The 16,396-nt window shown below is 42.6% G+C and overlaps 1 protein-coding gene across 1 annotated transcript in view; it reads left to right on the forward strand.

The window, feature by feature from the left end:
• Positions 1-9,908, forward strand: part of LOC134409358 (androgen receptor-like) — a 59,504-nt gene extending 49,596 nt beyond the window's left edge. Inside the window, exons 4-5 of the mRNA XM_063142070.1 lie at positions 7,388-7,686; positions 9,032-9,908. Of these exons, the coding sequence (XP_062998140.1) occupies positions 7,388-7,686; positions 9,032-9,184 (452 nt within the window). The 3' untranslated portion in view covers positions 9,185-9,908. The remainder of the gene's footprint in view (positions 1-7,387; positions 7,687-9,031) is intronic.
• The last annotated feature ends 6,488 nt before the right edge of the window (positions 9,909-16,396 follow it).

A 16,396-nucleotide genomic window follows, 5' to 3' on the forward strand; every position in this document is an offset into this window, starting at 1 on the left:
TTGCGTTCACTAATACTTCCATAACCATTACAAACAGGACCGGCGAGAGCGGACATCCTCGTCTTGTACCTCTGGCTAGTCGTATCTTTTCAGTGAGTCCATCGTTTACCACCACTACAGCTGTATTTTGGAAATATAACTGTTCTATTATAGTTTTAAATTTATTTCCAAATCCCATTTTATCTAAAATAATCTTTAATGCCTGCCAGCTCACACAATCAAAAGCCTTAAAAATATCCAATGCCAAAATTCCTGCCTTGATCTTTGATTTTTTTATCGCGTGTATTACATTTAAAACTCTTCCCACTAAACTATGCATCTGCCTCCCCGCCACAAATCCACATTGATCTTCTCCTATATATTCTGATATAAATTTATTTAACCGTTTAGCCAAAATAGATGAAATTTTTTTAGCATCTTGATTTATTAATGAAATAGGTCTATATGAATCGGGGGTAGTCAAATCTTTGTCTGGTTTTGAAATTAATATTATCAATGAGTGTTCCCATGATTCTGGTATCTTCTCTCCTTGTAATATAGCGTTGTAAAGTTTCAATAATTTCGGAACTAAAAACTCCTTAAAAACTTTATAATATTCTGATCCTAAGCCATCTGCTCCCGGTGATTTACCCACTTTCAAATTATCAATTACATCTTCAACTTCTCTTTGAGTTATTACCTTCTCCATTTGCTCTTTATGTACTATTTTTATTCCCTTCTTTATATATCTTCCTATATAATCCTCCAACTTCTTTTTTTGAATTTCTTTACCCTTATATAATTCCTGATAAAATTTCTGAATTTTTTTTATTTTATCCTTCATTGTATGACAATAATTTCCTTGATTATCCTTCAATGCTCCTATCCCATTTCTCGCTTTTTCCTTTTGTGTGAGTCTGGCAAGCAATCTAGAATTCTTATTGCTATTTTCAAAATACTCCCTTTTCATATACATTAAATTTTTTTGAACTTCCTCTAAATTTAAATTTTCTAATTGTTTCTTCTTAGCTTGTATTTCTATTAATTTATATTTATTTTTACCCTGCCAATATTCTTCCTCCAAACTTCTAATTTCTAACTCTAGCTTCTCCTGCTCTGCATACTGTTGTCTTTTTAAGTTGCACATTTCTCTAATACAGATTCCTCTTACTACAGCCTTCATGGTGTCCCAAACGACTGACCCAGCTGTTCCTCCCTTTTCATTGATTTCCCATGACTCTGACAATTCCCTCTGAATTTTTTCTACCACTTTATTATATTTCAATATTTTTGTGTTCATTTTCCACCTGTACGCCTCTTTATAATTCTTCTTAATTGCAAATTCTAAACTTAACAATGCGTGGTCAGTTACCTTTATTACCCCCATTTCCATTTTACAAATCTTAGTTGCAAAATCTTTTGAGACAAATATATGATCTATCCTGGAGTATGTATGATGAACTGGGGAGTAATATGAGAACCCAGGCTTAGCCCCATTAAGTAGGCGCCAGGAATCCACATAATCATTTTCTTTTGCTAATTTATTCAATATAGTAATATCATTCCTCTTTTCAACATTAGTGGGGTTTGACCTGTCCCATCTGTTATCCATAACCATATTAAAATCCCCAGCTAAGATAACATACCCCTCCTTGAATTCTTCTATTTCTTTAAATAATTTTATAAAAACTCTCTATGTCTCTCATTTGGGGCATAAACATTAATTAATGTATATACCTTTCCTTCAATTTTACCTTTTATCATAAGATATCTACCACTATCATCCTTTTTTATGGTTTCTAATATAAATCCACATTTTTTTGAAATCAAAGTGGCCACTCCATTTTTTTTTGAAGTCCCCAATGACTTTTCATAATAAGCTAACCACTTGATCCTTATCATATTTGCATTCTCGAACCCTTGATGTGTTTCTTGTATCTTTATAATGTCAGATCCTTCCTTATTAAACATTTGTTCTATTCTCCTCCTTTTCACGACTACCCCCAAACCTTTAACATTAAGTGTTGATACTTTTATTTTTTTATCCATAGTCACCCTTTTAATGTCTCTTCCGATCCCTTGTGCTCTGAAACTCAAATTCACATACATAAAAACACAAACACTTCCCGATACCGACGGCTGTCAGTACCGTCCCCTATCACCCTATGGATACACCCGGGATCGTTCACCGGCTTCAATTCATTCAAGCCAGTATTACAACTACGGGGGCCACCCCGCACACCAAACAGGAGGCAGGATTGGCAACCCCCACATTATCCTCCCTACTATTATGAGGATTGGAGACATAGGCGAGAGCAAGACTTTTATTACTACCAGGAGCAGTATGCTCCTTATCTGCGCTTTCGCCAACCTCCATCAGAGACAATTTCCCGCCCTCCACCCGCGGAAGATACTGCCGCTATGCCACCACCACCACAACCCTCGGTACCGAGACCTCCACCTCAATCAGTGCAGACTACGGCACCGACTACGTTGGTATCATTGCAGACTCTGCAATCTTTGCCCGCGGCTAGGATAAGGGGAAGTGCATTGGATGAGCCGTCTGATGATGATTATCAATCAGACTACTCTCAAGAACCATCGCCGGCACCATCCATCCCTTCACCGGATGATTTAGTGGTAGCGACAGATGTAATCTCCCCCTCTGAAGACTTGGCACATTTCACGGACCAAGTGCAAAGGATGGCGAGATCCCTGGGGATCAAAATGTCCCAGTCAATAGAAAAATTAAACGACCCGGTGTACGACGATCTATACTGTGAGTCATCTACCCCAGCGGCAATTCCATACTTACCTGTGCTGTTACTCACAGCACAACAGTCGTGGAAAATGCCCCCTCTATGCCACCAACGTCGAGGAGGCTAGACAACATTTACAAAATCCAAGAAAAGACAGCCCCTTTCCTCTTATCATAGAATCATAGAATAGCAGAGTTGGAAGGGGCTTACAAGGCCATCGAGTCCAACCCCCTGCTCAATGCAGGAATCCACCCTAAAGCATCCCTGACAGATGGTTGTCTTCACCCATCCCAAACCCAATTCAATTATCGTGGAGGCGTCCCAAGGACGCACTCAAAGGAAACATAATGCGCCGGTCGACAAGGAGGGTCGTAGGCTGGACGGCCTGGGAAGGAGAATTTATTCTTCTTCGTCTTTGTCACCCCGCGTACACAATTACCAAGCCACCATGGCAAAATATCAGTCCTTTTTGTGCGAAAAGATGGCAACCCTTTCTGGATATCTGCCAGATGATCAGAGAGAGCTGGCTAATGTATTTTACACGGAGGCCATGAGGCTGTCACGCCAACAACTTAATACGGTGAGACATGCCACTGGCTGTGCTTCAAAAGCAATGGTAGCCTCCATTGCGTTGAGACGGCATGCGTGGCTTAGGTCTGCAGGACTATCGCAAGAAGCACGCACCCGCATTGAGGACCTCCCCTTTGACAGGGAAGGACTCTTCCACTCTTCCACGGATGAATCCATGGAGAGCATCCAGAAAGCCAAAAACACGGCTAAGAAAATGGGGATTGGTCAGCAACAACAATAGCTTCAGAGACCATTCCGCCAGAGGCGCTGGCCGGGAACGCAGCAGCAGTTCCAACCAAGGCAACAGCAATTCCTATTACAAGACCGTCCCACTACGTACCAACCTCAAGGTCAGTACAGGAAACAGCAATACCCAGGACGCTTCAAGCAAAACAAGAGCAAGCCTGATCCAAATCAAAGACGGCGTCTTTGACTGTCATATACCAAACAGCTTAACACCTAAGTTTGGTGACATCCTCGCCCCTTTTTTCCACAATTGGACCACTATTACATCTGATGCATGGGTCCTTAACATCATCTCTCGGGGCTACAAAATAGAGTTCTCCACCTCCCCTTCCCTCGGAACCGCAAGGTTCTCACCACCTACAGACGCTCTATTGCAAGAGACTACATCTCTTTTAGAGAAGGGCGCCATAGAGCGATTACCAACTTGCGCACTAGGAGGCGGGTTCTATTCCTGCTACTTTACGGTTCTGAAACGGGATGGGGGGCTGAGACCTATTTTCGACCTCAGAGAGCTAAACAAGTTCATCAACCCTAAAAAATTCCGGATGAACTGTTTAGCAAGCATCCTACCTTTCCTCTCCCAAGGGGATTGGTTTACTTCCATAGACCTTAAAGATGCTTATTTTCACATCTCTACCCTGATCATCGCCAATTCCTCAGGTTCATAGTGGGGGAAGACATCTTCCAATTCAAAGTGCTTCCTTTTGGTCTTTCGACTGCTCCTCGAGTCTTCACAAAGTGTATGGCACCAGTTTGCGCCTTTCTGAGGACTCGAGGGGTAGAAATTTACCCCTACTTGGACGATTGGCTGATAGTGGCTAATACGGAGCAAGAAGCCGCCCATAATACCCACCTCACCATCAACCTCCTCAACGAATTAGGCCTTTGCATCAAGGAAAAATCAAATTTTCAACCAACCCAAAAAATTAAATTCCTTGGAGCGATTCTGGACTCAACCCGCTCCAGGGCTTTCCTTCCGGAGGACAGAGCCAATACGTTAATTAAGCTTGCACTTAAGCTCTTCCGCTCTAAAATCACCTCTGCCTTCCAGGTACAAAGGTTATTGGGGTTTATGGCAGCTTCTGTCAACGTCGTCCCTTGGGCACGTCTGCACATGAGACCTCTACAGTTATGGCTTCTGCGGGAGTACGACAACACATTGGACGCTCACCGAGTGAAATTGTCGCTCCCTACCAAAATAAAGGACACACTCCTTTGGTGGACGAATCTGCCCAATATCACACAGGGCTTAGATTTCAAAACCCCACTGCCATCTCAGCATCTCATGACAGACGTGTCCCTATTGGGCTGGGGAGCCCACTGCGGGGATCTAACCATACAAGAGCATTGGAGTTCCCTCGACAAGACAAGACACATCAACGTGTTGGAGTTGATGGCTATCCAAAAAGCACTATATGCCTTTCAGCAGACCTTGTCGGGTCATGTAATCCAGATCCATACGGACAACATGGCTGCTGTCTGGCATATAAACAAGCAAGGTAGGACGCGGTCTATGGACCTGATCTCCCTCACTCTGGACATTTGGCATTGGGCAATTGCCGATGACATGACTTTGCCATTCATATCGCAGGCCAGGACAATATTCTGGCAGACGACCTCAGCCGCACCTTTGTGGATACACACGAGTGGAGGATGAAAGACTCTGTACTAGACATGATCTTTCAGGCATGGGGACAGCCTGTAATAGATTTATTCGCGTCACCAGAGAACGCCATCTGCAACCAATACTGCACGTGGGCGGGCCACGGGGCAGCATCTCTAGGAGACGCCTTCGAGAGGACGTGGACCAGACAGCTACTGTACCTGTTCCCCCCCCAATACCTCTCCTCTCAAGAGTCATTGTAAAGCTGAGCAGTGACAACGCCAACGCCATCTTAGTAGCGCCTTGGTGGCCAAGGTAGCCGTGGTTCACTCTGCTACTCAAACTATCCTCAGCGGAGTTTATCAGACTGCCTCAATGCCACAACCTCATATCCAAGGGGAAGGGACTCATCTTCCATCCGGATGTCCAGTCCCTAAACCTAACGGCATGGAGGATAAGGCAACGCTAGACAACCAACCGTTGCCTACTGACGTATGGAACATTATTCTAGCAGCTAGGAAACCAGCTACTAGAAGATCATACGCAAAAAAATGGACAGCATTTTCTGCTTTTGCCCTCACTAGGAACGAGAACCCGTTTTCAGCACCAATAGCAACAGTGCTTTCCTTTCTTTTTTCTTTATTTAAAAAAGGACTCAAGTTCTCATCACTTAGCAGCTATTTAGCAGCTATTTAGCAGCTATCTCTGCCTCACACCATTGGATTCAGGGCTGTTCAGTCTTCACGCACCCTTTGACAAAACGGTTCATGAAGGGCATGAAGAACACCATTCCACCAGTTCGCTCCTTTGTCCCTCAATGGAGCCTCTCCGTGGTGCTCAAGGCACTATCTGCCAAGCCTTTTGAGCCTCTAGCAAGGACTGACTTGCGGCTATTAACTTTCAAGGTGGCATTCCTTGTTGCAGTCACATCTGCTAGGCGTGCATCCAAACTAGCAGCACTTCGCATAGACTCACCATACACGGTGTTTCATGCTGACAAGGTGGTCCTTAGACCGGACCCAGCCTTTCTCCCAAAGGTCGTTTCTTCTTTCCACCTTGGGCAGGACATCACGCTCCCAAATTTTTTCCCCTTCGCCGACGTCCCCTATTGAGTCTGCTCTACATACCCTGGACGTAAGATGGGCCCTCGCCTTTTACCAGTCCAGAACTGCTACCCTCCGGAGATCCCAAAGACTTTTTGTTTGTTATGGGGGCAAGCAAAAGGGACTTCAGGCATCTCCGCAGAGAATATCTGCTTGGGTAGTTCAGACTATTAAGCTAGCCTATGAACTCGCTGGCCTCCTGTTGGAGGGTAAGGTGCGTTCTCACTCCACGAGAGGAGTGGCCACCTCTACAGCCTTTGAAAAGGGAATCACTCTACCAGACCTCTGTAAAGCGGCTACCTGGTCGACTCCACTGACTTTTGCCAGACACTACCGTCTGGACGTCAGAGCGTGCAGAGACTGCACTTTTGGGCGTGCCGTCTTATCGGCAATTCTATGAGACTCATCTATCACCTGACACCACCCACCTCCGGTAAGTCAGCTTGTTATTTGCCCATATGTGTGATGCACAGAGACCACGAAGAAGAAAGACAGGTTGCTTACCTGTAACTGTAGTTCTTCGAGTGGTCATCTGTGCAGTCACACAACCCTCCCACCGTCCCCACTATGGTGTCATTAACTTATTTGATCACCTGGTGGTTCTCCTCAGTGAGACTGTCTAGGCAGTTTCAGGAACTGGGGAGTTAGGCGGGAACCCCGGAGCATGCTCAGTGGATGGTGGGGGAGGGGTTCCCGCCTAAAAGATTTCCAGCTATAGAAGTTTCCGAAGCTGGCCCTGCGCAGGCGCAGAGCCCATATGTGTGACTGCACAGATGACCACTCGAAGAACTACAGCTACAGGTAAGCAACCTGTCTTTCTCCTTGCAACAGCAGCTCACCACCTAGATGTTCACAAATAAGTATGCTTTAATGTGAATTCCTGCACTGAGCACGGGGTTGAAGTTGATGGCCTTCCAACTCTACTATTCGATGATTCTATGATCCTTGCCTGTGTTGCTATTCAAGCCATTGTGGCAGCTAGCCAAGGGCTAGATTCAGTGCATAGCTACAGGTTCACAAGATCTGCTGACCATCCTGCATGGGCTTTCGAAAAGAGTTTGCTCCAGCGACCACATGTCTGCCAGTCATATGGATGGTGTTCTGAGTAAACTTCTTCTTCTCTTCAGATCGCAAGTTGAAGAAACTGGGTAACCTGAAGTTGCAAGAGGAAGGGGAGACAGCTGGCCCATCAAACCCCATGGAGGAGCAAGGCCTAAAGGAGCCCGTGAGCCATGTGGCCAGCCTGGAATGCCAGCCAATCTTCCTCAATCTCCTGGAAGCAACTGAGCCTGGTATGGATTGTGTAAGTCATGACAACAACCAGCCTGACTTCTTTGCTGCCCTCCTGACCAGCTTGAATGGGCTTGGAGAGAGGCAGCTGCTGCATGTGGTGAAATGGGCAAAAGCCTTACTAGCTAAGGAACAGGTGTGGTGTTCTCCCCCACCTCCCAGTCATTACCTGAAGATAACAGGCAACAGTGCAACACCTGTCTCTCTCCATATTGTGCCATAAATATTTTTTCTGCCGAAGTTGTACTTGGAAATTCAAGTTAGATTTCCACAAGCATGCTAAGATGTCCATTGCTCCATGCACTCTAACCTCAGCTCCTTCTGCTTAATCTCTGCTTCTAGCAACTGGCGTGTCTGTCTTCAGGGTTCCCTGGCTTCTTTGCTGCAAAGTCTTTCCTGCCAAGATCTTATTTGATACTTATAAATGGGACTGATTTTTTTCTGTGACCCACCTGCTCCTTCCATTCCCAAAACAATGACAAATTGGCTACAATTTATTATGTAAAAAAGTAACTTGCTCAATTCATTCCTTTCATTATTTTTGCTCCATTCTTTGCAGATAAAATAATGTCTTCTTTCATTACATAGAGCAATTAGAATGAAAGAATCCAGTATTTCAAAAATATCTAAGGACCCTCCAGAACCAGAAAGTCATCAAATGCAGTTCAACCTTTTCATGAACGGCCAGCTCTAATAGGACCAATTCCAAATTACTTTGTTCTTAAGGGGATCAATCAAAATCGAAAAGGTGCGGCCCCACCAATGATGTTTGTATCCAACTCTTCTGCCAAAATGCTCCTGATGACATACATCATTTCCCCCCTTGTTCATATCCCAACAAACCTGCTGAGCAGCATTTGGTTGCATAATGGTGATTTGTCCAGAGTTACCTTTAGCCCAGCAAACATCATGGCTTACTTGGGGATTTGGAACTAGCAGTCCCCTAGAGCTGAGCATTCTATCCATGACATCCTGCTTGACCCTTATTATGTGCATAATAACGTTTTTTGCATATCCATGTCTGTAGTGTAAACCCCTTGATATGTTACGGCAGCCTTTTTGTCCCTGGTATTCACTTGTAAGTTATAAACAGAAGCACTGCTGAGCAGCAAAAGACTAGAAAGGCAGAGTGATGTAGCAGGTTAAAAGCCTCTCTCAGCCATGAAACTCATTTGGATTACTTTTTCCTGTGTTCTGATTCTATCTCACGGAGTTATGGTAAAGATGATATTATCTGGGTCCTTGCACTCTGAGCTTCTTGGAGAAAGGGCAGAAGAAGTGTTCAGAATTCTCGGATCAATTTACCTGAAAATGTGCAGCCTCCCAAAATACCGTTAGATGGTTGGCAGAAAGAGACGGCTACTTTTAAAATGACTTGGTGTGGAATACATACAGTCCTGCTTATACAGTGTTGGTGATTCTGGTTCATTTCTTTTGTCAAAGCTATCTTCTCCATTGTCTTTTATATAGAAATGAAAAAGAATTCACAAAAAGAACAATCCCTCCCATTCTTCTCTAGTTATAAAGAGCGCCGTCACACAGGGGGAAATCACAATTCCTTACTGTCACTTCTCCGCCCCTGCTTTCATCCTTCATTGCTTCCTTTTTCTTCCCAGAGAGGAAAGAGGAAGTAAACAAAGACCATGTGGACCATTCAGGGGTTGTTTTGATCATAGCATTTGTTTTCGGTTGAATAATTCCACGCTTCACCATATGAGACGCATGAAGACAGAACTGAGCAACCACTGGTAGTGACATCTTCCTGTAAAAATCAATTGTATAGGAAAATGCTGCTGCAAAAGTCGTTTGTGATGTGTGAAGGGATTTTTGTTTTCCTTTGGTTTTGTTTGTGAATGTTACCTACAAACCTGCAATTTTGTGATTAGATTTCTTTACTCATAACAAAAGGGCCATAGAAACCTACTAGTGAGGTTCTTCCTACTGTCAATGAGCAGAAATTAGCATCACAAGTGGGGTCAAGAACAAATTCTCTCCCAGGCTGTATTGGGGGAAAAGATTTTTGCCTTCCTCTGTACTTTATGGGTTGAGCCATTTGGAGCTATTTGGTCTGCAGGCTGTTCTCGGCTGTACTTCCGCTCTCTGCTTATCGCACAGTATCCTTATATCACAATGTGATCTGGTTTCTGGGTGACTTGTGGGGAAAGTACTCTCTTTTCCAGCTGCAAGTTAGATTCCAAAGCCTTCCCAACTATCTGTTGTTCTTTGCTCCAACTTAAGTAGAAAGTATGTTGTTTACACTGCAGCAAACTGTTGGATCCCATCTTTAATTCTCATATCCTTGCACCAGTCCACAAGAATGTGGATCACACCAGGATGGCAAGTGCCAGTCAGAGGACTTAGGTGTCTGTTTCCTGGACTTTCAGGGATAGATTGCTGGAAACGTTTAAGGGCCATTTCACACATTGCATTGAGGCAAAACTGAGTTTAGCACCAAGGCTGCATCTTGACGACTGTTCTTTTGTGCCTCGAGCCCCCAAATCCTGCATTTGTGCTCCTTCGCATCATCCACATGCAAAGGAGTGATAGCGGGTTTGCATGTAAGGAGGAGCGCCTCCTCGCATCCCCGTTCTTTGTTTGTTTGTTTTCCTTTACTTTGGAGGAGGTGCCGCGCCCATGCATGGGGCGACCGCATCTCCTTGCATCCCCATTTTTAAAAATAATATTTGTATTATTGTTTCAAAACATTACAAACTAACAAACATGAAATACACAAAGTAAGACAGATAAAACAAAAAACATACAAAATTAAGCTGGGCTTCTGATTTTCTCCACAGGAAATATATGTAACAATATTTTCTCTTGTTCTATAATTACAAAAGTCAAAATTCCCCTCTTTTATCTTAAAGTTTTCTTCTTATTCATTGAATCCACAGATAAACAAATCATTATTTTCTTGATCCCACAAAAAGTCTATAAAAGGTTTCCATTCAGTTCTGAACCTAGGTGTTGACTTTTCTCTAATTATTGATGTAAGTTTTGCCATCTCCGCCAACTCCAACATCTTCACTAGCCATTCAGTCATCGTAGGTACTACCGTATTTCTTCAATTGTAAGACGCCATCGAATCTAAGGCGCACACTAATTTCAGTGCCACCAACAGGGAAAAAAAGTTTTGATTCGAAGAAAAAATAAATTTCTCCAATCAGCCAGCAAAGCAATTTTACGGTACATACACGCAGCGGAGGGGTAGAGGAACAGGGAGCGAGCGAGACACAGACACACGCGCGCGCACCCACACGCACACGCATAGAGGCAGGTTACATGAATGGGAAGCAGGAACCAATCGTCCCCTGCCTGGGAACGGACAGCCACACATGCATTCAAAAGCTGGTCTGCACCATTCACACAGACGGGAGGGGGTGGGCGGGCGGGCGAGCCCAACCAGCGCTGCTCAGGTGATTCTTCCGCTTCCCATCTCCTTAACAAGGCGAGGCCGAGCTCTTTGGAAGCTCGCTGGCCTGCCGGAGCTGGGGTCCCTCCCAGCCGGCTCCCGGCGGCAATGTTTGAGATGCTCCGAGACGTTGCCCCTCTCCCCCCCCCACTTCTCTCTCCACTCCCTTCTCTCTCGCTCGCTCTTCACCCCCTACCCTCTTTCCCCGCCTGTTCCGCTGCAGACTCGACAAATGTAATTACCGTATTTCTTCGATTCTAAGGCGCCATCGAATCTAAGGCGACCCAATTTTTAGAGCTGTTACTTTAGGGAAAAAAGTGCATCTTAGAATCGAAGAAATACGGTATTGCACCTTTCCATTTTTGTGTGTATAGTAGTCTCGCTGCCATTATCATATATAAAAATAAAGTCCCATAATTCCTTTTCATCGGATCGTCTATTAAACCCAAAAGGAAATATTCTGGTTTCAATTGTATATTGGTTTTTAATATTTTCTGTATTAAATAATGAATTTGTATCCAAAAAGTTCTAGCTTTTTTACAAGTCCAATATATATGATAAAATGTTCTCTCTTGTTCTTCACATTTCCAACAAGCTCCTGATACACCTTTATTCATTTTAGCCAACTTAGAAGGAGACGTATACCATCTATATATCATCTTATAAATGTTCTCTTTCAAGCTAGCACTTAAAGTAAATTTTAAGCCTCTTGACCACATATTTTCCCATTGTGCCATATTATATCCAAAATTTTGGCCCCATTTTATCATACAATCCTTTACTTGTTCTTCCTCTGTCTCAAACTTCAACAAAAGTTTATATTTTTTTTGCAATAACATGTTCATCATTTGTACATAATACCCTTTCAAAGTCAGATTTTGTTTGTTCAAAACCACAAGCTTTTTCATCTAATTTAAACCTTTCCGTCATTTGTAAATATGAAAACCATTGACATATGTCAATGAAATATGAAAACCATTGACATATGTAACCTTTTTTTAATCAATCCTTCTCTTGATTTTAATTTATATTCACCTTGAAACAATTCTAATATATCACGCTATGTCAACCAGTTATACATTGTCGTCACTCTTCTATGATAAGCTTCCTGCGGTGATAACCACAATGGTATCTTCTGACAGAACCTGGGTTTTTAGTTGTTCCATATCCTCAAAATGGCACATAGTACAAAATGATTATTAAATTATACATTAACCTTGGCTTTGTCATACCACAAATAACCATGCCACCTGAATCTCAATTCATGTCCCTCTAATTTCAATAATCTATTTTTCAACAGCACCCCATATATAATTTATATTGCGCTTTATAGCAGAGTGTATTCCAATCAACCAAGACATACAAAGCACAGCAGTATAAACAAGAACCAATGAATACGTAATAGATAAACTACTAACCAAAAATTAAATTAAAAATTACACTAGTAGAAATATAATAAATGAAATGAGGAGAAAGAGGTATCAAACCAAGCAGACAAGGAACCAAACTTTCAACCAATAGAGCATTGAATGTAACCCATGATTATGCACCTTAACTTTCCATTGATGATGTAACCTAAATTGCTAATCCAGAACTGACCAATAGAAGGGTTAGAAAGAGACTAACACCTTCTTGTAGTCAGGGCCCATAAATAAGACTGAGATTCCTTTGTTTGAGGTGCCTCCATTTTGTAGAACCGGAGAGCACCCCCATACTGCAGTATCGGAAGAAAAAACGATTAAGAGCATTCTCCAGCCTTGTGTGTTTGATTGGCTACTAACATGCCAGGGTAGCGAGCCTTTCACCCCTTTGAGGGACAAGACTATCAGTATGCGAAGTGATCTTTCTTAATGTCCTTGCCTGTGAACATACCTTGTCTATAAGCAGACAGAATTCTGCAGTACAAACAGTGTGTGGGGTGCATGGCCAAAAGTTTTGGATTTTGCCCTTTGGTTACATAAAGGCTCCATTTGGTACAACACGACATATTTTCATTGAATGAGCAACCACTTAGAATGCACGCTTGCCAGAAAACAGTGCAAAAAAAACAAAGGAGGAGCCCTCACAATTCGTTAAAACAAATAGAGGAGGACCTGTGAGTAAATGACCCAACTGAATAGAGCTGGAACATTGTGCAAAGAGAGCTGAATGCTATTCACACTTTATTACTTAATAAATGTGGCCTGTGGGTTACAGAATGTAAAAGATATACTTTGAATTAACAGAATAATGAGCAGTATGAACGAAGTTAATTCTATCTAAATGGTCATATAATAAACCCAAATGTTATAGAAAGAAACTGATTGCAACACGGAAATTCATAAAATCATAGAATCATAGAATAGTAGAGTTGGAAGGAGCCCAAAGGCCATCGAGTCCAACCCCCTGCTCAATGCAGGAATCCACCTTAAAGCATCCTTGACAGATGGCTGTCCAGCTGCATCTTGAAGGCCTTTAGAGTGGGAGAGCCCACGAGCTTCTTAGGTCATTGAATGCATTGTCATACTGCTCTTACAGTCAGGAAGTTTTTCCTGATGTCCAGCTGGAATCTGGCTTCCTGTAACTTGAGCCCATTATTCCGTGTCCTGCAGTTTAGGATGATTGAGAAGAGATCCTGGCCCTCCTCTGTGTGACAACCTTTGAAGTATTTGAAGAGTGCTATCATGTCTCCCCTCAATCTTATCTTCTGCAGACTAAACATGCCCAGTTGTTTCAGTCTCTCCTCATGGGGCTTTGTTTCCAGACCCCTGATCATCCTGGTTGCCCTCCACTGAACATGCTCCACGTTGTCTGCATCCTTCTTGAAGTGTGGTGCCCAAAACTGGATGCAATACTCAAGATGAGGCCTAACCAGTGCTGAATAGAGGGAACCAGTACTTCACGTGATTTGGAAGCTATACTTCTATTAATGCATCCCAAAATAGCATTTCCTTTTTTTGCAGCCACATCACACTGTTGGCTCATATTCAGCTTGTGATCTACAACAATTCCAAGATCCTTCTCATTTGTAGTATTGCTGAGCCAAGTATCCCCCATCTTGTAACTGTGCATTTGGTTTCTTTTTCCTAGGTGTAGAACTTGGCATTTATCTCTATAAAATTTCATTGCAATAGGATGAAATTTCTATAAAATTTCATTCTGTTGTTTTCAGCCCAGTGTTCCAGCCTATCAAGAGCACTTTGAAGTTTCCTTCTGTCTTCCAGCTTCCAGGGTATTAGCTCTCCCACCCAATTTTGTGTCATCTGCAAATTTGATAAGTGTTCCCTGCACCTCCTCATCCAAATTATTAATAAAATGTTGAAGAGCACTGGGCCCAAGACAGCCTTGCAATACCCTGCTTGTTACCACTCCCAGGTACCATTGATTAGCACTCTTTGAGTCTGATTCTGTACCCAACTGTAGATCCACCTACTAGTTGTTCCATCTAGCCCACTTTTAACTAGTTTGCTGATCAGAATCCTATGTGGTATTTGCCAAAAGCTTTGCTGAAGTCTAAATACCCCTTTTCCCCTGTTTCATCTGAAGTCAAGATATATTATGTCCACAGCATTCCCACAGTCCACAAGAGAGGTTACCTGATCAAAAAATTAGATCAAATTAATCTGACAAGATTTGTTCTTGACAACCATGCTGGCTTCTAGTCACTGAATTGTTTTCAAGGTGCTTACAGATTGACTTCTTTATAATCTGCCCAATTTTTTTTCAAAGAAATGATATCAGACTAACTGGTTTATCGTTTTCAGGTTCCTCTTTTTTGCCCTTTTTGAAGATAGGGACAACATTACCCCTCCTCCAGTCGTCCAGCACTTCACGCATCTTCCATGATTTTGCAAAGATAATGGACAGTGGTTCTGAGAATTCTTCTGCCAGCTCCTTTATTACTCTAGGATGCAGTTCATCGGGCCCTGGAGATTTGTTCAAAGAAATTAAGTGTTCCTTGACCATTTGTTCATCAATCTCAAACTGCAATCCTGCCCCTTCAACTTGTACTTCACTCTTGCCAGGGGGATCATAGACCTGCTTTTGGGAGAAGACTGAACCAAAGTAAGAACTGAGCACTTTGGCCTTTTCTCTGTCATTTGTTATTAATTTGCCATCCTCATTAAGCAGCTGAACCACTATTTCTTTCTCCTGTCTTTTACTATGTACATAACTGAAGAAAGACTTTTTGTTGCTTGCAGCATTCCTTGCTGGCCTCAGCTCATTCTCAGCTTTAGCCTTCCTAATACCATTCCTGCCCTTCTGTGCTACCTGTCTGTACCCTTCTTTTGTAGCCTGGCCGTCCTTCCACTTCCTATATGTGTCCTTTTTGTTTTCAGGTCATATCTAAGCTTTTTGCGGAGCCACAGTGGTTACTTCTGTTGTCTTCTATCTTTTCTCCTTGTTGGAATTGTTTGTAATTGTGCCTTTAAAATTTGCTTTTTCAAAAAAACTCCCACCCACCTTGGACTCCTTTTCTCATTAGGTCCACTTGCCATGGGACCTTACTTATCATAGTTCTGAGATTATTAAAATCAGCTTTCTTAAAATCCAGAGTACGTGTATGGCTACACTCAGCTTTTGCTTCCTTTAAAATCAAGAACTCAAGAATGATGTTATCACTTTCCCCCAGAGTTTCTGTAACTGGCACTTTATCCACTAAGTCATCCCTATTGGTCAGTATCAAGACAAGGATAGCCAATCCTCAAATCTCCAGACCACTCAAGGATTTCTGAACACAAGAGTAGAATTTGTTTTTGAAGTTTTACAGGCGAGTAATCTGTATGTTTTATTTGTATATTTTCATAACTTCATTTTGACTTAATAAGGTAATACCCTCATTTACTTCATTATTTTAACATTTTTTTTTTGTAATTTGTGCAGAAGCATTTATCCCCCCTTCACTCTTTATTTTATAGTTTATTCTCCTACGTCAGCGTGGAGTGAGGGTGATACAGAGCGTGGCGTGAAATATAATTAGTTTCACTGATGAAGTACTGAAACAAACAACACAATTCGTCTACTTTATTATTTGTAAACCTACCAAAATTAATTTCACTGTTGCAATCAGTTTTCTTTCTATAACATTTGGGTTTATTAAATGCCCATTTAGATAGAATCAACTGTGTTCATACTGCTCATTATTCTGTTTATTCAAAGTATATATTTTGCGTTGTGTAACCCATAGGGTGCATTTATCTCTACCTACAAAGCAGAAAGTATGTGTTTTCCAACTTCACTGGCTGCCAGTCCAGGTCCGTGCCCGATTTAAAGTGCTGGTATTAACATTGAAAGCCCTAAACAGCTTGGGGCCAGGCTATCTGAAGGAACACCTCCTCCCATATATACCTGCCCGGACCCTAAGGTCATCCTCAGGGATCCTTCTCCATGAGCCCCTGCCAAAGGAGGTGAGGCAGGTGGATACCAGGAGGAGGGCCTTCTCTGCTGTGGCACC

This window comes from Elgaria multicarinata, chromosome 15 (genome assembly GCF_023053635.1).
Source record: "Elgaria multicarinata webbii isolate HBS135686 ecotype San Diego chromosome 15, rElgMul1.1.pri, whole genome shotgun sequence".
NCBI classification, from domain to species: Eukaryota; Metazoa; Chordata; class Lepidosauria; order Squamata; family Anguidae; genus Elgaria; species Elgaria multicarinata.